Genomic DNA, 25,717 nt, shown 5'->3' on the forward strand with positions numbered 1-25,717 from the left:
ACATTTCTGGTGCAAACCTCTATGAAAAACTTCAGTGAGTAAACTAGTTGAAAAGAAAATTAAAACAGCATTGACATTGAGAAAACACTGGGACATGCACAGGCATAAATTAGCAGACTCAATGCTACCCCACACTTGGGGTAAAAGGCCTCTAGTTGGTTTAAAGTGATATCATGTAGATACCGGGGCAATAGTTATAGTGTAAAATGTGTAAAATGTGTTAATGAACTTATACAAAACTAAAAATGGCAAATAAGTATTTTCTCAAGTCTCAAAATAAATGTGTTAATTTCAGAGATTTTCATTAACTGCATAAATTTGCAACATTTAAAAAAAAATACAAATATAAAAGACATTATGTGCAAAGATCTCATGGAACAGGAACATTTTTCGGTATAAAGTGACAGACAGTTGTTTAGGAAAGGTGTTTTTGGAGAATATAAAATCAATGGAGCCTTCTACCCCATTGTAACCTACCAGCAGCGGGTTTACGATTTCTGAGGCCCCAAGCAACCAACCAATTACCAATTTACCCCATTTTGAAATAAAAAACGAATCTCTAACGTGAACTGCTCGGAGAGTGCGGACAATGCCGTGTTCGCGCATATACCCAGAACAACATTTTCACATCACATGTCATTTCAAGCGGTTTTTGCTGAGCTTTCCTACGGGGGTGGGTGCCCTCTCGACGTCCAGGGCCCACGCAATTGCATAGTTTGCCTGGTGGTTAATACCACTACTCTACCCTACCTACAGTGGCTTTTAGATGCAATTTGATATTGTCCACTCTGTTGGAGCCCACTATCTGCTTAAAGGGCTGTAAGTGGTACAACAACTTGTGCATTCCTGCGACAGAGGTAAAAGAAATGAGAAAATAGTAGCAAACACACTCAGGAAATCTCAAAACTGCAGCAATGCTATACAATTTACAGAAGTCAAGTTTATTAGTATACATGTTACAGTAACTTCACCAGAAAAAACCTGGACATGATGTAAACACGCTAAGGATGAATGACATAAGCCTGTGATTTCACAGCTAATTCGACATGACAGCTCAAAATAAAAATAATTACGGTAGGCTTACCATAGTGAAGTTTAGGAAAGGACAGGGTTTTGAACACTGATTTATACTTGCTCAAGGAACGTACCATTCTCCTCCAGGTGTCTGATGAGGATGTAGATGGTTTCTGTTCCCTCTGTGGCATAGTCAAGTGGAATGTTCCCGTTGACGTCCTGGAGCAGAACATTGACTCCGGCCTTTAGACAATGGGGGGGGGAGATGGCAGCAAGATAAAGCAAAACAAGACGTAAACAAAATGAGTCCCTCTTGCCTCATTTATCAGTCTTCAATCAATGATAAACTAGTGCCAATTATCACACTTTCCCAGCATTCCCCAGGCTCCTGAGCTCAGAGATGAGCTACATTAACAAAAAATACTGCATTAACTAACTCATTAAGATTGGGAGAAGGTTAATAGGGTGTCGGGTGTTTGGGTAGCGGGGTGATGTGATTTATGAGCATTTACTCTCTGGAGACTCCAAACTGTGTTAAGACTTTATGTGGGTAGGAAGCAGGATACAGGGTTACACATGGATAGTTCATTCTTTATGTGAATGTAGGAATCAGAAAAACTGAAACTAGATGGGGGAGCATCACAGTGATTTCAATATTACATATTAGACTACTAGAAATATATTGAACGCATCTTGTGTTTAAAAAGGAAAGTGTTTTTAAATGTACAGTCTCAGGAAAACATCTCAAGTCACTTTTCACCTAAAAATCTAAAGACAAATATGAAACTAAATTCAAATATAAAATATTAGGCCATGGACAGTTAAGATTTTTTTTCATTGTCACATTATTCTTTGTATTATTGTAATCATGACAATATAGTACTTAAGCATATTTCCTCCCAAATTCTCACTATTGTAATGTGTCCAGATAATATCGTTTTGAATTCTCCGTAATTCCCACTATTTAATGGTAACTTTTTTACATAAAGATCAGATGTCTCAGCACATCAGCACTCGGACCATTCACTGTTGTATCACTTCTCTTGTGTTAGTGGTGTTCTAAACTAAAGTGTAAGAGCAGTGCAGATGTGTAAAAAGCTAGATGTGTCTCTTTACATTTATTTTTATAACAATGCAGATTTTAGCCAGCACGTGGTAGAAAATAAAATTTTTGTGTGTGAATGAGTGAGCTTTCACCGCCAATCAGTCACTATTTTTACTCATTGGCACTCTGTGATTTCTCGAATCACTACTACACTACTAATCTGGCAAAAACAGCTTTAAACTAACAACTTCATTAAGGCTCATCACAGCTGAGAGACACAACATACTGTTTAATCACACACACACACACACACACACACACACACACACACACACACACGTTGTGTTTCCATGTTTTATGGGGACTTTCCATAGACATAATGGTTTTTATACTGTACAAACTTTATATTCTATCCCCTAAACCTAACCCTACCCCTAAACTTAACCCTCACAGAAAACTTTCTGCATTTTTACATTTTCAAAAACATAATTTAGTATGATTTATAAGCTGTTTTCCTCATGGGGACCGACAAAATGTCCCCACAAGGTCAAAAATTTCGGGTTTTACTATCCTTACGGGGACATTTGGTCCCCACAAAGTGATAAATACATGCTCACACACACACACACACACACACACACACACACACACACACACACACACACACACACACATGTTGTGTTTCCATGTTTTATGGGGACTTTCCATAGACATAATGGTTTTATACTGTACAAACTTTATATTCTATCCCTAAACCTAACCCTACCCCTAAACCTAACCCTCACAGAAAACATTCTGCATTTTTACATTTTCAAAAACATAATTTAGTATGATTTATAAGCTGTTTTCCTCATGGGGACCGACAAAATGTCCCCACAAGGTCAAAAATTTCGGGTTTTACTATCTTTATGGGGACATTTGGTCCCCACAAAGTGATAAATACACGCTCACACACACACACACACACACACACACACACACACACATCCTTGTTTCTAGAATACCTTGTTAGAAACAACCCAAGCCATGATACTAGTTCTAAAGTGATGTTTTTGAGAAGCTTGGACTCATTATTTGGTTAGAACTAACAACGGTAGATTCTGATCTTTCACGTAAGATAGTAGTTCCATGCACAAATGCGTTTTTGAGACCGTACTCAGCATTTCATAATTTTTTTATTAACTTTTCCATTGAACTGATAAGCAATATAACATGAGCAATCATGCTATATGTATATACACACTATATATATATATATATATATATATATATATACACACACTATATATGTATGTATATACAGTATATACTGTATATATATATATATTACAAAACAGTGTATTAACACTGAGCATGTGCTCACTGACTTAAACAGAGGAGGCATGACATTTAAATCACACAAATAAACTCTCATTGCATGAGATTTACTACTCGTCCTCATAATAGGCTGTCTCTAATTAGAGCCATAAATAGCATGTCTCCATCTGACTGACCGCAGCACAAAGAAAGGTGCGGTGAGAAATCGGTGGCCTATCATTTCTTTCCCCAGCATGCATCGCAGATGCAACCATCAGCACTTTCAAATGGCAAGGTTGTGTCAAACACACAATGAGGTTAGCACTAGATTAATGAATGGATTAATTAACATGAACAATCTGCAACACTTTTGTGTGTATTTATGAGCTATAGCCTTTGAGGGCACACAACCACAAACACACATCCATGCACACAGAGCTCCAGACACCGGTGACGGATTTGACAGAATGTCACTGCCGTGACCTCCTCCCAGTCCCTCCCTTAAGTCATACCACATAAATCACAACAATAATGACGCACTAACCCACAGTCTTCCAACTCACAACTCATTTGAGGCAGATGAGGACATGGGGTGTGTTTGTATTTACTGGTGGTGATCCATCGAACTGTCTGGCATGGGACTATTATTGAATACGATGTGACCGGAGGTGTGTGTGGGAGGGTGTGTGAATTGATCAGGTGGGGTCAATGTGAAGGAGATAGTGGTGGTGATACGAATGTGTGTTTTATCCTCCAATACTGAAAGAAGAGCTGATGAAGCTGTTAGAATAACCCCCCCCCCCATTCAAATTGACAAACTGTATCATGTCCTCTGTGACACTTTAGGTCACGAATACTAAACAAACATCCTGTGAGAACTTATTAATTCTAAATATGTTTTTTTAAAGCAAACATACATTGGCAACACATTCTGATGAGTTTTCACCAGTATTCCTGTGTAAAGTTCTAGCACACATACCTTATTATTTATTTATTTTTACATGTGGATAGACACTGATACATATAGCCATGTATAATCAGCCTCTAAAATGGCAAAATAAATAAATATTTTTTTCATTTCAACTGTCTTGATAAATGATGATAAACACAGACCAGTGACCACACATTCTATATTACATGTGCAAAGTTGCTAGACTACAGGCTTGTGAACAATATTACTTAGCAGGAAAAAAAATCTGTTTATTAACTGATAAATGTAACTTTTTGTTTAACAATGGTGCCTTTAATTATATTGCTGGTGTTGGCATTTCATAAAAGGTCATTGCTATGCACAGCCTCCTGTGGCTTATATCATATTATCAGACCAGTCCAGTTTGTTATTTAGGTAAACACCAATTTAATTACATGATTTCACAATCTCAATGTCCACCCCCTGGATGTTTACTGCCATTGTTTGAAGTGTCTTCCTTCAGAAATCAACTACAATATCTTTAGTCTTACATGATTTAAGCTGGAGGTAATTCAGCTGGTACCAGTCCACAAAGTTCTTGATGAGCCCCTATATTCAACCTCATTATCTTCAGTGATACACCCAACATCTGTTGTGTCGTCAGACATTTTTTGAAGATGACAGCTACTAGAGATGTACTTAAAATCAGATGTACAGAGGTTAAAAAGGAAAGGGGCTAGAACCGTTCATTGTGGGACTCCTGTGCAACACTTCACCGCATCAGAAACACAGTCATGTAGCCTCACATACTGGGGTCTATTGGTGAGGTAGTCAGTTATCCAGGTAGTCAAGCTAAAATTCACTTTTGCTTTATTCATCTTGTTTCTGAACAGTGAAGGCTGAATAGTGTAAGAGAAATAAAAAAACATGATTCTCAAAGTGCTTCCGGATTCCTCTAGGTGGGAAAAATACCTCTGCAGAAGGAAGATAACTGCAATATCAACCCCAATGCCTGGTGGATAGGCAAACTGCAGTGGATCCATAGGGGTTGAAGGTGGTCAAGAACAAGTCTCTCCAGAGTCTTCATAAGATGTGACGTTAAGGCAACCAGACTAAAGTGGTTGAACTCCCTAGGGTTTGCAATCTTAGGTACAGGCACAACACAGGAAGTCTTCAACAGGATTGGTCATTTTTCCATAGATACTGTAAATTCAGGTTAATTATACACTGAACCACCTCACATAGCTGATCCGCCAAGTCCTTAAGAACTCTAGAGCCGATGCCATCAGAACCCACAGCTCTCCTCGTCTTTATCCTTTTAACATCTCACCTGGTCCATTGATAGGGAAGGAGGAAGGGGGATAAGGGAGTGGAGAGGGTGGTCTAAGACCTGGGAGATGATAGTTGTGAGGTGGAGATTAGAGATAGACTGTTTGAATAATAAAATCTGGGCTAAAGCTTAGATAGAGAACTTCCACAGTATTTAGAGGGAGGGTTGTTAGAAGAAAGTCCAATGTCAAATCTGTTAAATAATTAATTCAATGAATTTACCCACCTGTGATCACCCAGAGCTGAATAACCTTCACCTGGTGTATAATGTCCAGATATTACATTAAAATCTCTCCAGACCTCCTTTACATTGTTCTGATGCAGTTTTTGTGTTACAAAGTATAACAAAGTCATTAAAAATAACTTTTAATTAAAAGTGTCTTATTTATCAATGCAAAATATGTTAATATGTATATATATATATATATATATATATATATATATATATATATATATATATATATATATACATACATACTGATCAGCCACAACATTAAATAAGCTGCCTAATATTGTGTAGATGCCCCTCATGCCGCCAAAACAGCACCAACCCGTATTTTCTGGCACCAACATTCATGCTACTGTCCAATTCATCGAGATACTTTTTTCCCCATTCTGATGGTTGATGTGAACATTAACTGAAGCTCCTGACCCATATCTGCATGATTTTATGCACTGCACTGCTGCCACACGATTGGCTGATTAGATAATCGCATGGGTGATTGTTGGTGCAGATGGGCTGGTTTGAGTATTTCCGTAACTTCTGATCTTTTGGGATTTTCACGCACAAATGTCACTAGAATTTACTCAGAATGGTGCCAAAAACACCCAGTGAGAGGCAGTTCAGCAGATGGAAATGCCTTGTTGATGAGAGAGGTCAACAAAGATTGACAAGACTGGTTCGAACTGACAAAGTCTACGGTAACTCTGATAACCGCTCTGTACAATTGTGGAGAGAACAATAGCATCTCACCGTCCTATTCTGAGATGTGTGTTGGTACTGTTTTGGCAGCACGAGGGGGACCAACACAATCTTAGGCAGGTGGTTTTAATGTTGTGGCTGATGGGTGTATGTATGTATACTGTATATAATAATAAAAAATACAAAATACATACAATTCAATAAATACAAACTATGACATGTATTACAAGTAAAACTAGACCCTAGTCAATTAAAATATAATTATAATTATTTTAATTAATTGTTAATATATATTACAAAGTAAATACAAATATATTTATAATTAAAAGTTTCTTATTCAACCATGCAAAAACGTTTTTCAAGGTCTGAATATGCACTTCCTTTTCATGGAACCAACAACCATAACAAGCAAGCGTGACGTGTTCAACAGCACTGGACTGAATTGAATACTGTTCTGTCAGAGAACAGCAGTGGTGTTGAGCACCTAATAAATTACCTCCATTGATCTTGAGCGATCGTCACAGATAGGAGGTCATAAAATGTGACATTAATAGTGTTCTACCTTTCCTGCTCACTCGTTTGAGGCCAGAATAAGTGCTTAACAAGCCGATCGCTGCATGACATCTGGTCATGCTTGAAATGTAAGTCACGTTAAGATAGATAACGATTATAATTTATTTACTCTGACAGAAATGCTTTTAAATCTTTAAAAGCAGGGAAAATACCCAGAGCCACATTCAAGCCTATCAGGAGTCAGCTCTGTTCATTCCCCAAAACACCATCCGATTATGCAAACCTTTAGTTTCAATACAAATTGTAATGCCCATGGAGAAAATGAATGGAGAAATTACTTCTGGAACCAAAGCTGCTGAAAGTTTTTGAATTTCTTTTAGTCATGCAAAATAAAAAATAATAAAAGTGGGAAATACAGAAATAAATCACAAAATTCTTTGAGGCTGTCAATTCATGTATGCAAGGTCACAAGGAGGAGCCAAGAGATCTGCACACATACTCCAGCACAAACACAAACTAGTGGAATTCAGCCAAGGTACCACAGTCAAATCAAATCCCTTTATTGTCACACAACCATATGCAACATATAAGTGCAACAGTGGGTAGTGAGCAATATAGCAGTATGACAATTACAATGAACTTCTGATTTACACATAACACAGTTTACACATCTGTTACACAACACAATATACAATATACAGTATACACAAAATAAGAAGACTGTATACAAAAAAAAATATAAACAATATACAGTATAATACACAAAATAAGAAAACTGTATACAATAAAAATACACTTTTTTCCTGGTGGGAGGGAGCAGTGTGTAGTGTAGATGCAATGGCATCACCAGTGGAGTGGTTGTTGCAGAATGCAAACTGCATTGAGTCCAGTGAGGAGGGCAGAACAGATGTGATCTCTGATTAGCCTCTCTAAGCATTTGCTGATGATGGGGTTTAGAGCAACAGGACACCAGTCATTTAAGCAAGTGATTTTGGATTGCTTTGGTACAGGCACAATGGTGGATGTTTTAAAGCATGTGGGGACCACAGACAAGTAGAGGGAAAGGTTGAAAATATCCATAAAAACACCAGCCAGCTGGTTCGCACACGCTTTGATGACACACCCGGAATGCCGCCTGGACCTGCGGCTTTACAGATATTCACTCGTCGGAAAGATCGGGTTACATCCGCTACAGAGACAGAGTGAAATAACCTCTGTAGCTTCGGCCACGAGTGCTCTCTCTGTAAGGGCGGTGTTATTTCCCTCAAAACGAGCAAAAAAAGTATTTCGCTCATCCAGAAGAGAGGCAGCGGTGTTCACAGTGGAGTATTTATTCAATTTGAAGTCTGTGGTGATATTAATTCCCTGCCACATGCTTTTAGAGTCGGTGGTGTTGAACTGTCCTTCAATTTTATCCCTGTACTGCTCTGATAGTTTTAACTGGCTTATTTATGCTCCCCCGCATTCCCGGAATTAAAAGCAGAGGTCTGTGCCTTAAGTGCTGCACAAACATCGCTATTAATCCATGGTTTCTGATTAGGAAAGATCGGTATTGTTTTGGTCAGCACTACGTCATCTATGCACTTCGTGATGAAACACGTTGCGGTATCAGCATAGACCTGGATGCCGTCAGAGGTGGACCGGAACATATCCCAGTCCACAGGATCAAAACAGTCCTGTAGCGTAGAATTTGATTGGTCTGACCAGCACTGGATTGTTCTGAGAGAGGGTGCTTCCTGTTTCAGTTTCTACCTGTAAGTGGGAAGAAGCAGAACGTAAGATTGGTCCGATTTGCCAAATGGTCGGAGGGGTGGGATTTGTAGCCATCCCAGAAGGGAGAGTAGCAATGGTCAAAACCCGGTCCCCTCGTGTGTTGAAACTGATGTGTTAGTAGTATTTTGGTGCTATTGACTTGAAGTTGGCTTTGTTAAAGTCCCCAGTCAGAATGAATGCAGCCACAGGGTGCGCGGTTTCCTGCTTGCTTTTACTATCATAAATTTCCTTGTGGGGTGATGTACACAGCTGTGATAATGACCGCTGTGAATTCCCTCTGTAACCAGAATGGCTGACACAGAAGCATGAGTAATTCCAGATCAGGAGAGCAGAAAGACTTGATGTATGTTCCTCTGATCACACCAGGGTTTGTTGATCATAAAACATACACCACCACCTCTGCTTTTACCTGAGAGGTCTTTCGCTCTGTCCGCTCGGTGCACGGAGAACCCCATGGGTTTGATGGCGGAGTCTGGAATCCAAGACATCCAAGTTTCTGTAGGCAGATAATGATGTAGTCCCTGGAAAGAGATCCCCGCTTTCAGCTCGCAGAGCTTTTTGTTTAGAGACTGAACATTTGCCAGTAGAATACTGGGTAGCGAGGGTTGATTTGCGTGACGTCTTAGTCTGACGAGAACACCAGCTCTCCTTCCCCTTTTCTGGCTACGTTTCCGCGGCCAGGCTGCCCAGACAAAGGTTCTCCACTGTCTGGTTTGAAAACAGCAGGTCAGCAATGAGGTATTTAAAGTTTGGTTTTCGTGTGCTATTGGACAACCAATGTCCAAAAGTGTTTGTCTATCGTAGACAAAAAACATAAGAACTGTAGACAAAACAAACAAAAAAATGCAATATTGGGTCAGAGCTCGCAGCACAGCAGCCATATTCGGCGCCATCTTAACTGCAGTTACTGAACCTGACAGTACAGAGAACTCCAAATCATGTAAACAATGGAGAGTGAGATGAAACAGTCTCCCTTGGAAAGTGACACCACAACAGCAGACACCTTTCTCTGACTGCACTAGGAAATAACAAGAACAAAGGCATCATGCAATTAAATGTAATCTGCATGCTGTCACATTACAAGGCTATGAGCAATGGCTTAATTGCCTTTGTTAAATATAATCTGTTTTAAATAATAGGCTAAATGCAATGAAAGTAAATGAAGCACAAACTATTAAGGTGCTCTTCCACCATTGAGCCGAATGGTTCTCCTTGCAGAAATGTGCTGTTTCATTTTGATCAGGACTCGTTGGCAGGGTTACGGTTTTTCCACTGTGGTGCTGCGAAATCAGGATTGGAATGCACTGATTGGGCAAGTGATATATCAAGCTGTTTTATATTTTTATTTATTTATTTCTGTATGTATTGCCCTTGATAGAATAGCCCCATTTTCAGCAGTCATTACTCCAATGTACAGAGAAAATGTTGTCACCTAAGCTTGAGGAATTTAATACTCAAGAAACTTTTCTTATTAGTAGAATGGTTGAAAAGGATTGATCTATTTAATGGTGTTTGAACATCAGAATCTAGTGTTGTCTCTTATCTGTCTATTAATTTTTGAGAGATAAAGGCTATTTTACACACTACTGACTTAAGAGCATAATCTGGATCTGACCAAGACAGATGGGGAAGTGGATATCCAAGATCAGCAAGAACAAGACAAGTACATCAGAGTCTCTAGTTTGAGTAACAGACATACCAAAAACCAGTGACAACTGCAACACTGAAGAGATGACTTTGGGATGTCTGGCATTTTAGACACAGTTTCAAAGTAAAAAGACACATCTGGCACTGGCAAATAAGATGGACAAGTTTATAATGAGCAAAAGAACTTAAAGATTAAATTATACATTTCTGGAAATACTGTAAGTATTATTGTTTAGAAGTTTGAGGTGTCAGAAGAGTCTAATCATAAGGTTTGGAAAAGTATCTTACTGTGCAAAGTAATTGCATCTTTGGGAAGTGCTACAGAAACCATGGTGTGGTGGTGGTGGGGGCGTGGTTGAGTGATGGCTTGTGAATGGAGAGCGAGATCAGGAGATAAGAATGGTAAGGATCATCACCTGTCAATGATTGTCTCTCACAGCTGTGAGATTTATAAATAAATATACTGGAAAAAAGAACAGACAGTCAGCATAAACGTCATCCATAGGACTCCAGTGGTTATATTAATGTCTTCTAAAGCAACATGATTGATCTTGGTGCGAAAAAGATCATTATTTAAGTAAAAAAGTAAATAAGTGATAAGTAAATAAAAAGTAATGATCGGCTTATATAGGTTTTTTAGTGGCCGATGCTGATATCCAGAAAGCAGGATGGCTGATAGGCCGAGTTGCTCTCACGCTCATGGGGATACAGCGAGCAGCAATCTACTGAAAGTTTAAACAGCCTGGATCACCTGCTTGGATTGTCATGGACTCACCGTCATGATTTGTGAATCAGATCCTGAATTTCTTTATTCTTGCTGATGGAATACCCACTTCAGTGGAAGATTTTATATGAGTGCTCGACAGGAAGAAAATGCTGGATTTTCATGAGGTTTGTGAATTATATCTTTTTAAACAAGATATCTGCATATTTGCTGATGGTATATAATATAAGTATTATTGATATTTGCCTTTTTATCATTAGACAAACAGTTAAAAGTTACAGAGAATTGATGAGAAGAGAGAAGGAGAATGAAACAGGCGAGCACTTTAACATTATGAGCTCAAACGCGTCTGCCGCGGCTCCGATACGCGGACCATTAATACGAGACTGTGTTGCACACCGGCCTATTATTTAATAACACGATGGCACATCACAAAAAAACAAACCATGATTAGTCGTTAACATGTCTAAATCGATTCTTTTTGGAGTTTTGAAATCCACTTGCATTTTAAGGACCTACTTAGCCAAGATATTTTTCTATTTTTCTTCAAATGTGTTCTGCTGAAGAAAGAAAATCATACACACCTGGGATATCATGAAGGTGAGTAAATAATGAGAGAATTTTCATTTTTGGGTGAACTATACCTTTAATAAGCTGGATAATGAGCAACCAGACAGTTGCTTACAAAATAAACACCAACAGATGTATGACATAAATCGAAGGTGGAATTTATTTGTTTAGTCTGTTCTTTCTTCTCACATAATTTCAATGCAAATCAATACTGTTTGTTGATTGATTTATGGTTAGTTGCCATGTAATAAGCGGGATAATGTACAGTCAGCCGGTTATTATTGCACAATAAACCCCGACAGGGTGATTAGAACCCCAACGTGAAGAGGAGGGGTCTTGTATCACCCTGAAGGGGTTTATTTTATGATAACAATCGTCTGACTGTAAATAGACATTTTTATTATGAGATTCAACCTTGAAGAAGTATGCAACCTCAAACTAGAAAAACATTCAGCACAATCTCCCTTATTATTGACTGGTTGTAGAGCATATGACTTTGACTCTGATTTGAGCCAAAGGCAGCAAGCATGCTGAAAAGTAATATGGAGATGATCGAAACTTGTATCCATAGCAACGGAGACATCCCTTTCTCCAGAATGGTGACTCACAGCCAGGCAGAGGCAGCAGGAACAGAGAAAGGTTAAAGGGGCTCACTTTAGGAGAACCCTTTGCTTTATCTTATTAACTTTCAAGAGCAAAACACAGAGCTGTATTAATCAGAAATATTTGTGTCTACCTCAGATGCACAGCTAATCAAACACTGGCACATCAGTCAGGCTTAACCAAGTCAACCAAACTACCTTGGATGCAGAAATAGGTTTCTTCAAAGTCTACCATCTCCTATAACTGTACAGACATGTACTAACATACTGCTTATTGCATACTATGCAACATATTGTCTACTGCCTAATACTTAACCCTTGTGCATAAATTAAAAAAGTTACACATAGGTTCATTATGGACAAAAATGGCCATGTCCAAAAACTGTCATAAAAATATTATAGATTTATATTTTTTTCCACTTTCACTACATAATTTTTTTAACCAGCATCAGCTCTAATCATAATGACCAAACATTCATTCATTTTTAGAATTTTAACCCTTTAAACGCTGGTTTGTTTACATAATGCCACTGTTGTTTTTTTAGGAAAAAATGAAAAATAGTAATTATTTTCAATTTAATAGATGCTAAGCAGATTTTTTTTTCTTTGATTATTAGAGCCTCGGATATGTCAATGATTAACAACAACATTCATTTTGATGCTTTCATATTTTTTATGCAGTATCAGATTTAAAAAAAGCTACCACTTAGGTCCATAATGGACAAAAATGGCCATGTCAAAAAGTGTCATAAAAATATTATAGAATAATATTTTTTCTACTTTCACTAACTTATATTTTAACCAGCATCAGTTCTAATCATAATTACCAAACATTCATTTATTTTCAGAATTTTAACACTTTAAACGCCGGTTTGTTTACATAATGCCACTGTTGCTTTTTATAAAAAATATAATAATTATAATTATTTTCAATTTAATAAATGCTAAACAGAACTTTTTTTATTTTTATTATTAGAGCCTCAGACACATACAAACCACACTCTGAAATCCATACCATATGGAGTGGTGGTGGCGTAGTGGCTAAAGCACAGGGCTGTTAATCAGAAGGTCTCTGGTTCGAACCCCACAGCCACCATCATTGTGTCCTTGAGCAAGACACTTAACTCCAGGTTGCTCTGGGGGGATTGTCCCTGTAATAATTGCACTGTAAGTCGCTTTGGATAAAAGCATCTGCCAAATGCATAAATGTAAATGTAAATGTATACCAACACACTCACACAATTATATATTCATAATGTATCTAATTGGCTCTATAATATGCATAAGCCAAAAACAGCAGAAAACAACAACAAAAGCGATGATATGCCAAACCTGAAAAAATGGCACGATCTGGTAAAAAATATTTTAAATGTACATTTTGAAGCCTTGCCAACACAATGAAAGCATGTTAAACAAGATTGCATAATTTTATAGTTAAATGGCACTGGGATTAAAAATCGCAGTTTTAATGGGTTTCAATGTGCCATTTTTGTCCAAAACGACGTTAAGAGGGAGTATTTTGTGTAACTAGTGCAAAAAATATTTTTTTAAAGAAAATAGGGTGAAATACTAAAATTCCAATAAAAATTCACACCTGTGGAAAATTTTATGCAGTTAGCATTAACACAGACAAAGTTATCAAAAAAAAACTGAAAAAGCCAAAAATGTCCACAAGGATGCACAAGGGTTAAAAAAAAAAAAAAAAGACAACAGTATGTGAAACATGCACACAATCTCAATGTTGCGTGTTTAATTCAGCTTGTGAAACCCAGTTATCATGCCGCAAGTAAATACAGTACAGCTGCTTTGCATCTGTAATCAAATTGTTGAAGAATCATGATTTAGAATAAATACATTATGAACCCACTGAAGTTTGTATTTTGTATCCATAATGCATTCGTGCTGGAGTAACTTAACATATGCTATTCCAAACATACTGTACCTACAAACGGTTTTATTTCTTTCTTTTACCCTTTCTAAAGAGATTGTGTGACTCATCTCTCTGTAACGGGCATGCACTATGGGAAGTCAAACAAACCAAAAGTGGGACGAGACAGCGGGGATTTACATGTCATCTGCGCGGTTCAATGGTCCGCGCCGCGCGGCCGATTCGTCAGCGCAGCGCGGACGTGTTTCCAAGTGACACCCAATGGGCAGCGCGGCGCGAACAATCCTCACCAGCGCTGCGCTGACCAATTTAAACAGCGCAGCGCAAACCATACATGCAAATAAATGTACAATAAAGAAACCCCTCCTTCCTTACAAGTTCGCGCCACGCTGCCCATTGGGTGTCGCTAGGAAACATGTCCGCGCTGCGCTGACAAATCGGCCGCGCGGCTCGGACCATTGAACCGCGCAGATGACATGTCAGCGCGGCGCGAGCTCTGTAAACCCCCGCTGTCTCGTCCCACTTTTGGTTTGTTTGGCTTCCCATAATGCACATCAGAAAGCAAAGAGGCAGTAGTATAATTAATATAAATAATAAGGGACAGCTTTAGCCTTAGTCACAAATAGAGAAACATATGTCAGAAAGTATCACGTCTTCATACAGTTAATTAAGTCTTCAAGTTATTTCTGTACAAGAGCTCTGTGCACACTTACTTGAGTGCTCTTATGCAAATGAAACTACTTTAAGAAATATTCATTCATACAGTGCTGTGGAGCGGTTCACACACACACATGTATAATTAAAGTTGTTTTGAGTACTATCAAAGAGAATGCTTCAATGTTAAATGGCAGAGTTTACATGCAGATGTTCAAACAATTTCTAACATAAAAGCCCACAAACAAACAGACACACGGGCAGAAGTGTGTGTGTGTGATGTTGTTGATGGTTTATATTCAGAATTATTAACCTCATTAAAGCTAATAATACACACTTCCCGCCTCCAACACAAGACATGACACAAGCCTACACTAAATACACGAAAGCAAACCAACAGGAAGTCATGTTTGTTTGTTTGTTTGTTTGTTTTTTTGAGTTTCTACGAAATCACGCACTAGACAGACATCTTTGACCGCTGCATCATGTCCTGCTGTGTCTCGTGCTGGTGCACCACAGTTTTAAGACGACGTGTCAGGTTAAATCTTAAGAAAAGTGTCTTGAGATGTCTGCATTCAACTCTATTTGTGGCGTTGCATCTGGCTTCTTTTTTTTTTTTAGAGCAAGGAAGGGTTCTGCGTGAACAGCACCTTTCACTGCGAAAGATCCTTGTCTTCAAATCAGTATTTTTCTTTTTCATAAAAAGATATGTTAACATTATAAACTGTTACAAACAATATGCCAACAACAAGATACATTTATCTAGAATCCAAATTGTGTCATATAATAAGCATTACACAGTATATCTTGTATTAAGTTTATGTATCTTGTTTTAAGCATAACCCTCACTAGATTGTATTACATTTATCCTAAAACAAGAAATATAAATAAATAAATATATTTATACCATAAATTAGTCATTGAACAGCACGTCCTCCACAAATTATGAGCTGTGGGGTGTAAACGGACTATGAACCAGTGTGTTTATGTGTTTATCTCTGAAGAGAATCTAAAGGAAACATGCCAGGGGAGGATATTCACCCCCTTCCAACTTAATCCATTAACAAAGAGCTCCTTCATGCCCCTCATCACACATTAATATTGATGAAAGAATAATTTCATTATTATGAACAGAAAACAGAAATAAATCTGCCAGCTCACACATGCTGCCACATTCCCTGATACACCAACCTCAGGTAGTGCACCAAATAACAGAAAATACACAAGGACCTCTAAGAAATCTTCCGCCCGGTTATTGTTATTCTTAAGGTGCATCACAGAGACACCAGCAATGCCTGCTCTACTTTCTGATGTGTGTGTGTGACTGCAGATCACTTCTAACCTGATCTTCACTGAAGCATGAAGCAGCAAACCATGTACACCTGCCAGCTCACTTCAATCACAGAACCCCTTAAGGAATACCAGCCAAAAATACACTTTACTGCCACTACCACTACCACTACTACTACTACTACTACTAATACACTGACTATAAACACATACAGTATATAGAGCCTGTGCTCAGTCCTCTATTGCAGTTGGTTTAACTGGTGGGTAACAGGTCTGTTCAGATGGGGTCAAAGACATCAGTAAAATAAAATGTTAAATGCAAATGATATAATGCTAATAATCTTCTAAAAAGGGAAAATTGTTTTCTACACAGTACGAATTATAAATTATTAGAAACCTGGCAGAAAAATAGCAATATCACCAAAGACTTCAACACTCTTTCTGTCACACACACGACACAGCACGGTCTATCAGTGCCTATAGCAAACAGGCTCTGCATGCTGTTGTGCACTGGAGCCACTAAGCTGAATTAATCTTGAGCTTCTCCCACTCAACATTTGGAGTAGAAACTCTCCCCAGGTTAGACATTGAAGTCACAACTCTCAAAATCACCATGCTTTCACTTTTACTTTGAGTGTTTACTGACACTCACACAAGCACAGTGAGCTATTGAGTAGCATAACAGTGCAAAAACATCAGCCGTGAGACACTTCGGTGTGTTTTAACTGTGAATCCACAGATGAGTTGATATGACTGGTCTGGAGTGTGAAGTTTGGGCTCAAAAATATATTAGATATAAGTCAACATGAAATCAAAACTGACCCTATTTACTTCATAAATACTTGTTCATTGTCTTACTATGCACAATTCATTGGTGCACAATATTCAAAATTCAATAAAAAAATATGCTTGTCTTTGTGGTCTTTTATGAAAATGCAATAACTTGCTCTGCTCTGAAATTACATTCCCTTTCAGCTGACATCACAAATCCTACCCAGTTTTGGGTATGTTAATCATAAAAACGAATTATGTCTCTAAAATTGTAAATCAGATTACTGCACTTATTACTTAGTGGGAAAGTAATCACATTACTAACAACTACTAACACTTTTCAAAGAAAAGTTTTTGTTTTTCCACTCATCAAATTAAAATATAATGTTTATATTATATACATGTGTTCCCTGTCAAAAGCTACACTTTGATGCTGCGCTGATTTAGCGCTTTGGGAACAACTTTAGGTCACACGTCAGTGAAATTGACCAGAATGTATAGCCTCTACTGGTGACATCATTGGATGCACCTGTAGCAGGGCAATAAATAGCTGCATCACAGGTGCATCGTCAGATCTTAAGTCTTCAGATCACTCTGTGTGTTGTGCTTCATGAGCCTGTCAGAAACTTTCTACTTTCCTCTGTTAGGAGTTAGATTTTGTTAGGCAGTGTGGAGAAACCTTTCCCTTTTTAAAAAAAATGTAATAAAGATAAATTACTGAAAGACAGACCAAGCGGTGTGTGTTCCCTTGTTTACGCTCTATGGCTGAGAGTGATGCACTCCAGTTTTGTTTTGTATGTTTGCTGATCTTGCGTTGGGGCGGGGCGGGTGCGAGCACTGCGATCTGTTCTCAGTCAAAATGCTTCGCACTCGTCTTGCTTACTTCTGAGAGTCAGCGCCCACACTTCCATCGTGGGGCTCTCGTATGGATCTGGCTGTGGAGCGAGAGAAAGGTCTGTCCCTATCGCTCGCTCTCTCCCCAGATCCAGATGGTCCTTCCCTTGATCCTGAAGCGCGCTCCGGCGCCTCTTCGGTTCATCAGGTAGACCGTGAATCTCTTGAGTCTGCGGACTTCAAGGTACCCACCTCTGAGCATTCTGGGCATGATAATAAATCAGAGGAATTACTCGAGGTGATTACTCGTACGGAGGCCAGGCTTCAATTAGACAGGCCACGCGAACAAGAGACCCCCAAACTCTCCAAGTTGTAGGACAGATTTCTGTCTGGTGGCCAAGGGAAGGGAACGCCTCATCAGTCCCTTCCTTTCTTTGATGACCTCCAAGACGAGCTCTCTCATTCATGGAGGAAACCCTTATACTTCCCGTGTCTATGTGCCCTCGACATCGATATATTCGACTATCGTGGGTGCTGAGGTACCGGGATATTCGGTGATGCCACCAGTTGAAGAGACACTTGTGGGTTATCTCCCGGTTCATTACTTTGGGTCCCACACTAGGTGCGTCTTGCCGTCGCAAGTTGCTAACGACAGATGCCTCCCTGATGGGCTGGGGAGCAGTCTTAAGTGGTGGTCCAGCTCAAGGGGAATTTGATAGCTGTATTTCTGGCCCTGAAATACTTCCTTCAGCATTTGAGAGGCTGCTATGTCCGTGTGCGGGTGGACAACACCTGCCACGCCTTTATTGACTGAGTGCCGTTGGGGAGACATCCTCTGCTCGCTCGCTTCATTCGTGGAGCCATGCGACTGAGACCTCCTGCTAGGACCAGGATCCCTTCGTGGGACTTAGCAATAGTCCTTGAGGGTCTGGTTGAGACCCCCTTCGAACATCTAGAGTCAGTGTCTGATAAACTTCTGACTCTCAAGATGGTTTTTCTTATGGCAATTACTTCTCTAAAAAGAACTGGGGATCTACAGGCTCTGTCTGTCTAGCCAGCCTGCTTAGATTTTGCCCCAGGTATGGCTAAAGCAATATTGCACCCTCATCCTGACTAATGCCTAAGGTTCCTTTCTCGACTGTACATCCGGTCACTCTCGAAGCCTTCTGCTCCCCACTGTTTACAACACCGGAGCAGGAAAGACTTCACAGACTTTGTACAGTCCATGCCCTTCAGACTTATGTCCACCGCACTAGCCAGTGGTGTAAGTCAGGGCAACTATTTGTTTGCCATTGGGGCCGCAACAGGGGCGGCCACCACTAAGCAGACTATGCCGCATTGGGTGAGGGACGCTATTGCCCTGGCCTCACGAGGCGCATGGTCAAGTTTCAGCCAGTAGGTATCAGGGCTCACTCTACCAGAGGGGTCCTCTAAAGCCTTGGCTAGATGTGTCCCTCTGCAGCATGTTTGTGATGTGGCAGGCTGGTCCTCTCCGCACACATTCATAAAATGTTATAGTTTGGATGTTCATGTCACTCCGGGCATCACAAGCTGTAACCCCTGTTCCCTGATAAAAGCGGAATGAGATGCTGCGCTTCATTGCCGGACTGGGATGCCCCAGGACTGCTCTTCAGACAAAATACCTGACGATGCACCTGTGACGCATCTATTTATAGCCCAGCTACAGGTGCATCCAATGATGTCACTAGCAAAGGCTATAAATTCTTGTCAATTTCATTGACGTGTTGCACACATATTCACAGCTGGTCACACCTAAAATTGTTCCCAAAGCGCTAAATCAGCGCAGCATCTCGTTCCGCTTTTATCAGGAAACAGGGGTTACAGTTAAGTAACCGGAGACGTTTCTCTCTTACAATGACTTGTAATGGGATTGTCGCCCTTCAGATCTTACAGAGATGCAAATAGATGTAATTCATGTTTTAAATGTATAACATGCAAATAATATTATTTTATAAATATGTATAACACAAGTAATGTAACTGTAACTTAACTGAAAGTAAAAAATCGGATTAATGGAATTCAAAATGTGATTCATTACATTTATATTTTGGGTTTAACATGATAAAGTGGGCCTGGGTAGCTCCGCGAGTATTGACATCACCCCTTGAGTCACAAATCTATGGTGTGCTGAGTGACTCCAGCCAGGTCTCCTTATCAACCATATTGGCCCAGTTGCTAGGGAGGGTACAGTCATATGGGGTAACCTCCTCGTGATCGAAATTAAACTAATCTCACTCTCAATGGGGTGTCTGGTAAGTTGTGCATGGATTGCAGAGAGTAGCATGAGTCTCCACATGCTGTGAGTCTCCATGGTGTCATGCACAGAGAGCCATGAGATAAGATGCATGGATTGATGGTCTCAGAAGCCGAGGCAACCGAGACTTGTCCTCTGCCACCCGGATTGAGGAGCGTAACCGCGCCACCTCAAGGACCTAGTAAGTAGTGAGAATTCCAAAATTGGGGAGAAAAAGGGATAACATCAAAAAACATGATAACAAAAGTAACTTTGGTAACACTTCACAATAAGATTGTATTTGTTAAAATGTGTTAACATGAACAAACAACACTGTTACAGCACACTATTCATGGTTAATGTTAATTTCAATAAATCCTTTTTTTATTATTATTTTTTATTAAAAGTTGCATATGTTATTAGTTAAGGCATTATGAACTGACACAAGCTAACAATGAACAAATATTTGCATAAAAACTTGCATTAAAGGTATAGTTCACCCCCCAAAGAAAGTCTCATTATTCACTTACCCTGATGCCATCCCAGATCTGTATGTCTGTCTTTCTTCAGCAGAACACAAATAAAGATTTTTTAGAAGTCAGAGCTCTGTCAGGACCGTATAATGCAAGTAAACAGGTGCCAGCGCTTTGATGGCCCAAAAGTCAAATTTAGGCAGCACAAAAATAATCCACATAACACCAGTCTATCAATGAATGTCTTTTGAATTAACTCAATACGTTTATAAAAGAAACAAGTCAATAATTAAAACATTTTTAACTTTAAATCTGCAATTACATCCAGGACTCTGATGCTGATTGAAATGGCAAAACTCTCGCTGCTTCCGAATTCTCACGTGAACTCACCTATGCGCTTATGTCAAGCAAAAGCTATGTTATGCATCAACTGCTAGCAAAAAGCGCTTTTTAAAAGTTAAAAACATTTAAATTATTTATTTAGTTGTTATACAAACATATCAATTTGCTTCAGAAGACATTCATTGATCGACTGGAGTTGCATGGATTTGTTATGATCCCTTGTTGTCTGTCCCGTGTTTTCTGTTTCTCCCGTCTCTGTTCAGAGTCCATGTCATGTTTTCCTTGTTGTTCGCCCCGTGTTTCACTGTCTTCGTGTTAGAACTACATTTCCCATGATCCCCAGCACTCATCACTGCCAGCCGTGTGTCATTGTGCTCACCTGATTGTAGTTTGTCATCATCTTGTATCCAGTGTATATATACCCTGTTTGTTCTCCATTCCCTTGTCTATCGTTGATGTTTGTGGACGCCTGTCTTCGTGCTCTTCCTCGTGTTCATCCTGCCGGTTCTGCCTTTCATGTTTTCCGTGTTTGCGTTTTGTTTCCCCATCGCGGGTATTTCCTTTGTTTGTGTTTTGTCCGTTAGTTTTCACCGTTGTTAAATAAAGTCACTGCATTTGGATCCAACTCCTTGTCTGCCTCCTCCTGCATCGTAACAGAACGATAGACCACCTATGGATCTAGCAGCGGTTTTCCTTGAACTGGCCCAGGCAAACCTTCCCCTCCGCGAGTACTCACGACTCTTCTCCACGGTCGCCATCCACACCGGGTTCGACGACGACGCCCTGAGGACCATCTACTGGGTCGGGTTACCGTCATCCCGGCGGAGAGAGGCGCCGAAACCCGGAGACCACCCGTGGAGGGAGTACGTGAGTCTCGTGCTGAGGAAATTCGCGCCCGAGGCACCATCCCTCGTGATTCCGGCTGTCGAAACTGAGCCCCTACCTACCCGGACCAACGTGCCAGCGCTGCCAACTTCGTCCGCCCGAAGGAGGAAGAGAAGGAGGGCTTCCGCCTCCCAACCCACACCTTCCACGGTCAGCGAGCCAGAGCCCATGCCTGCCACGGTCAGCGAGCCAGGGCCCACGCCTGCCACGGTCAGCGAGCCAGAGCCCACGCCTGCCACGGTCAGCGGGCCAGCGCCTGTAGCCTCTACCGTCCCAGAGCCAGCGCCTGTAGCCACTACCGTCCCAGAGCCAGCGCCTGTGGCTTCTACCGTCCAAGATCCAACACTTCCCGAGCTTTCCAGAGCTCCGCCTCCCGAGCTTTCCAGAGCTCCGTCTTCCGAGCCTCCCGAGCTTTCCAGAGCTCCGCCTCCCGAGCTTTCCAGAGCTCCGCCTCCCGAACTGTCTAGAGCTCCACCTTACGAGCCTCCCGAGCTTTCCAGAGCTCCGCCTCCCGAGCTTTCCAGAGCACCGCCTCCCGAGCTTTCCAGAGCTCCGCCTCCCGAGCCTCCCGAGCTTTCCAGAGCTCCGCCTCCCGAGCTTTCCAGAGGTCCGCCTTCCGAGCCTCCCGAGCTTTCCAGAGCTCCGCCTCCCGAGCTTTCCAGAGCTCCGCCTCCCGAGCTTTCCAGAGCTCCGCCTTCAGAGCCTCTCGAGCCTTCCAGGGCTCCGCCTCTCAAGTCTCTCAAGTATTCCAGAGCTCCGCCCCTCAAGTCACTCGAGTCTTCCAGGGCTCCGCCCCTCAAGTCACTCGAGTCTTCCAGGGCTCCGCCTCTCAAGCCTCTCGAGCCTTCCAGGGCTCCGCCCCTCAAACCTCTCGAGCCTTCCTGGGCTCCGCCTCTCGAGCTTCCCGAGCCTCCCAGGACCCCACCTCTCAAGTTTCTCGAGCCTTTCAGAGCTCCGCCTCTCGAACCTCTCGAGCCACTCAGGGCTCCTCCTCTCGAGTCTTCCAGGGCTCCGCCTCCAGAGCCTCCTACGGCTCTACTCCCAGAGACTCCAGAACTTTCTAGGGTTCCACCCCTCAAGCTTCCTGAGCCTTCCAGGGCTCCGCCCCTCAAGTCACTCGAGCCTCCTACGGCTCCGCCTCCCGAGCCTCCTGCGGCTCCGCCCCTAAAGGCCCCTACGGCGCCACCTTCCTCGGCTCCGCCACCTGAGCCTTCCTCGGCTCCACCTCCTGAGCCTCCCTCGGATCCACCTCCAGAGCCTTCCAAGCCTCCGCCTCTAGAGCCTCCTACGGCACCACCTCCAACGGCTCCGCCTCACGGGCCTCCTGTGGCTCCGCCTCTCGAGCCACCCAAGCCTTCGACGGCTCTGCCCTCAGAGCCTCCCGAGCCTCCTACGGCTCCGCCTCCGGGGCCTCCTGCGGCTCCGCGTCTCGAGCCACCCAGGCCTTCGACGGCTCTGCCCTCAGAGCCTCCCGAGCCTCCTACGGCTCCGCCTCCCGAGCCTCCTACGGCTCTGCTCTCAGAGCCTCCAGAGCCTCCTACGGCTCTGCTCTCAGAGCCTCCTACGGCTCTGCCTCCAGAGCCTCCTACGGCTCTTCTCCCCGAGCCTCCCAGAGCTTCGCCTCTGGAGCCTCCTGCGGTGCCACCGCCCTCGGCTCCACCTCCTGAGCCATCCTCGGCTCCGTCTCCTGGGCCTTCCTCAGCTCCTTCTCCTGAGCCTCCTACGGCTTCGCCTCCTGAGCCTCCAGAGCCTCCCTCAGCTCCGCCTCCTGAGCCTCCCTCAGCTCCGCCTCCTGAGCCTCCAGAGCCTCCCTCAGCTCCGCCTCCTGAGCCTCCTGAGCCTCCAGAGCCTCCCTCAGCTCTGCCTCCTGAGCTCCCAAAGCCTCCCTCAGCTCTGCCCCCTGCTCCTCCAGAGCTTTCCATGGGTCCGCCTCTCTTGGCTCCGCCTCCTGGGCCTCCAGAACCTCCCACAGCTTCGTCTCCAGAGCCCCTCTCAGCTCTGCCTCCGGGACCTGGCCCTGTCCTGAGGCTGCCTCCCAGGCCTCCTGGGCCTGTCCCTGTCCGATGGCCACCTCCCAGGTCCCCTGAACCGGCCTTTGCCTTGTGGCCAGCTCCCGGGCCACCCAAACCTGTCCCCTTAGTGTGGCCTTCTATTCGGACCCCTGACCTAGTCCCTGTCCTGTGGCCTCCTCCCAGGTCTCCTGACCCAGTCCCTGTCCTGTGGCCTCCTCCCGGGCCTCCTGACCCTGTTCCCGTCCTGTGGCCTCTTCCCAGACCTCCTGACCCAGTCCCTGTCCTGTGGCCTCTTCCCAGACCTCCTGACCCAGTCCCAGTCCTGTGGTCTCCTCCCAGGCCCCCTGACCCAGTCCCTGTCCTGTGGCCTCCTACCAGGTCTCTTGACCCTGTTCTCGTCCTGTGGCCTCCCCCCAGACCTCCTGACCCAGTCCCAGTCCTGTGGCCTCTTCCCAGGCCCCCTGACCCAGTCCCTGTCCGGTGGCCTCCTCCCAGGCCCCCCAAACCTGTCCTTGCCCGGTGGCCAGCTCCCAGACCACCTGAACCTGTCCTTGCCCTTTGTGCCCCTCAGCACTTCCTGCCTGCCCTCTGTGACCCCCTGAACCTCCTGCCTGCCCTCTGTGCCCCCTTGGACTTCCTACCTGCCCTTTGTTCCCCATTGGACTTCCTGCCTGCCCTCTGTGCCCCCTTGGACTTCCTGCCTGCCCCTCGTTGCCCCCCGGACTGTCTATCTGCCCCACGTTGCCCCCTGGGATTGCCTGTCTTGCCTCCCTTTGGTCTGTCTAATTGTCCCTTGTATCTCCTTGGTCTGTCTCTGTGTCCCTTGTGCCCCCTTCATCTGTCTGTTTTCCCCCCGGGTCTACCCCCTCACTCCTTGGTCATTTTTTCTTGTTGTTGTTCTTGTGGGTCTTTTCCCCTCTAGGACCGTCTGGAATCCGGTCCTTTTGAGGGGGGCCTATGTTATGATCCCTTGTTGTCTGTCCCGTGTTTTCTGTTTCTCCTGTCTCTGTTCACAGTCCATGTCATGTTTTCCTTGTTGTCCGCCCCGTGTTTCACTGTCTTCGTGTTAGAACTACATTTCCCATGATCCCCAGCACTAATCACTGCCAGCCGTGTGTCATTGTGCTCACCTGATTGTAGTTTGTCATCATCTTGTATCCAGTGTATATATACCCTGTTTGTTCTCCATTCCCTTGTCTATCGTTGATGTTTGTGGACGCCCGTCTTCGTGCTCTTCCTCGTGTTCATCCTGCCGGTTCTGCCTTTCATGTTTTCCGTGTTTGCGTTTTGTTTCCCCATCGCGGGTATTTCCTTTGTTTGTGTTTTGTCCGTTAGTTTTCACCGTTGTTAAATAAAGTAACTGCATTTGGATCCAGCTCCTTGTCTGACGCCTCCTGCATCGTAACAGGATTACTTTTATGCTGCCTAAATGTGACATTTGGACCGTCAAAGTGCTGGCACACGTTTACTTGCATTATAAGGAACTGGCAGAGCTCAATCTTCTTCTAAAAATCGTTATTTGTGTTCTGCTGAAGAAAGACGTTTATACATATCTGAAATGGAATCAGGGTATGTGAATAAAGAGAGAATTTTCATTTGTGTGTGAACTGTTCCCATAACTACGATCAATAAATTCTGTAAAACATACTATTCATTGTTAGTTCACAATACCTAATGCATCTACTAATGTTAACAAATAGAATCATGTTGAGATGTGTTACCATAGTTTGTATTTGTTCCCTAACACTGGTTCATGTTTCCTAAATTAATACCCCATTTAATTTACAAATACATCACATTATGGAAGCAAAATGGGTTGTGAACATAATTCTCGAAGATGAACATTGCAGCCATTCTAACAAGTCAAGGCAGTGATCTGACACAATTATACTCTTGCTGAAAGCCGCCTGTCTAAAGTTGCAGGGAAATCCGGATCCCGCCTGGATATGTCAGCACAGTGGAGGATTAA

The 25,717-nt window shown here is 42.6% G+C and overlaps 1 protein-coding gene across 1 annotated transcript in view; it reads right to left on the reverse strand.

Moving 5' to 3' along the window:
* LOC127658586 (unconventional myosin-XVI-like) overlaps positions 1 to 25,717 on the reverse strand; it is a 288,117-nt gene that overhangs the window by 188,862 nt on the left and 73,538 nt on the right. Inside the window, 1 exon segment of the mRNA XM_052147955.1 lies at positions 1,149 to 1,257. Within this exon segment, the coding sequence (XP_052003915.1) occupies positions 1,149 to 1,257 (109 nt within the window).

The sequence above is a fragment of the Xyrauchen texanus genome, chromosome 18, assembly GCF_025860055.1.
Source record: "Xyrauchen texanus isolate HMW12.3.18 chromosome 18, RBS_HiC_50CHRs, whole genome shotgun sequence".
NCBI lineage: Eukaryota > Metazoa > Chordata > Actinopteri > Cypriniformes > Catostomidae > Xyrauchen > Xyrauchen texanus.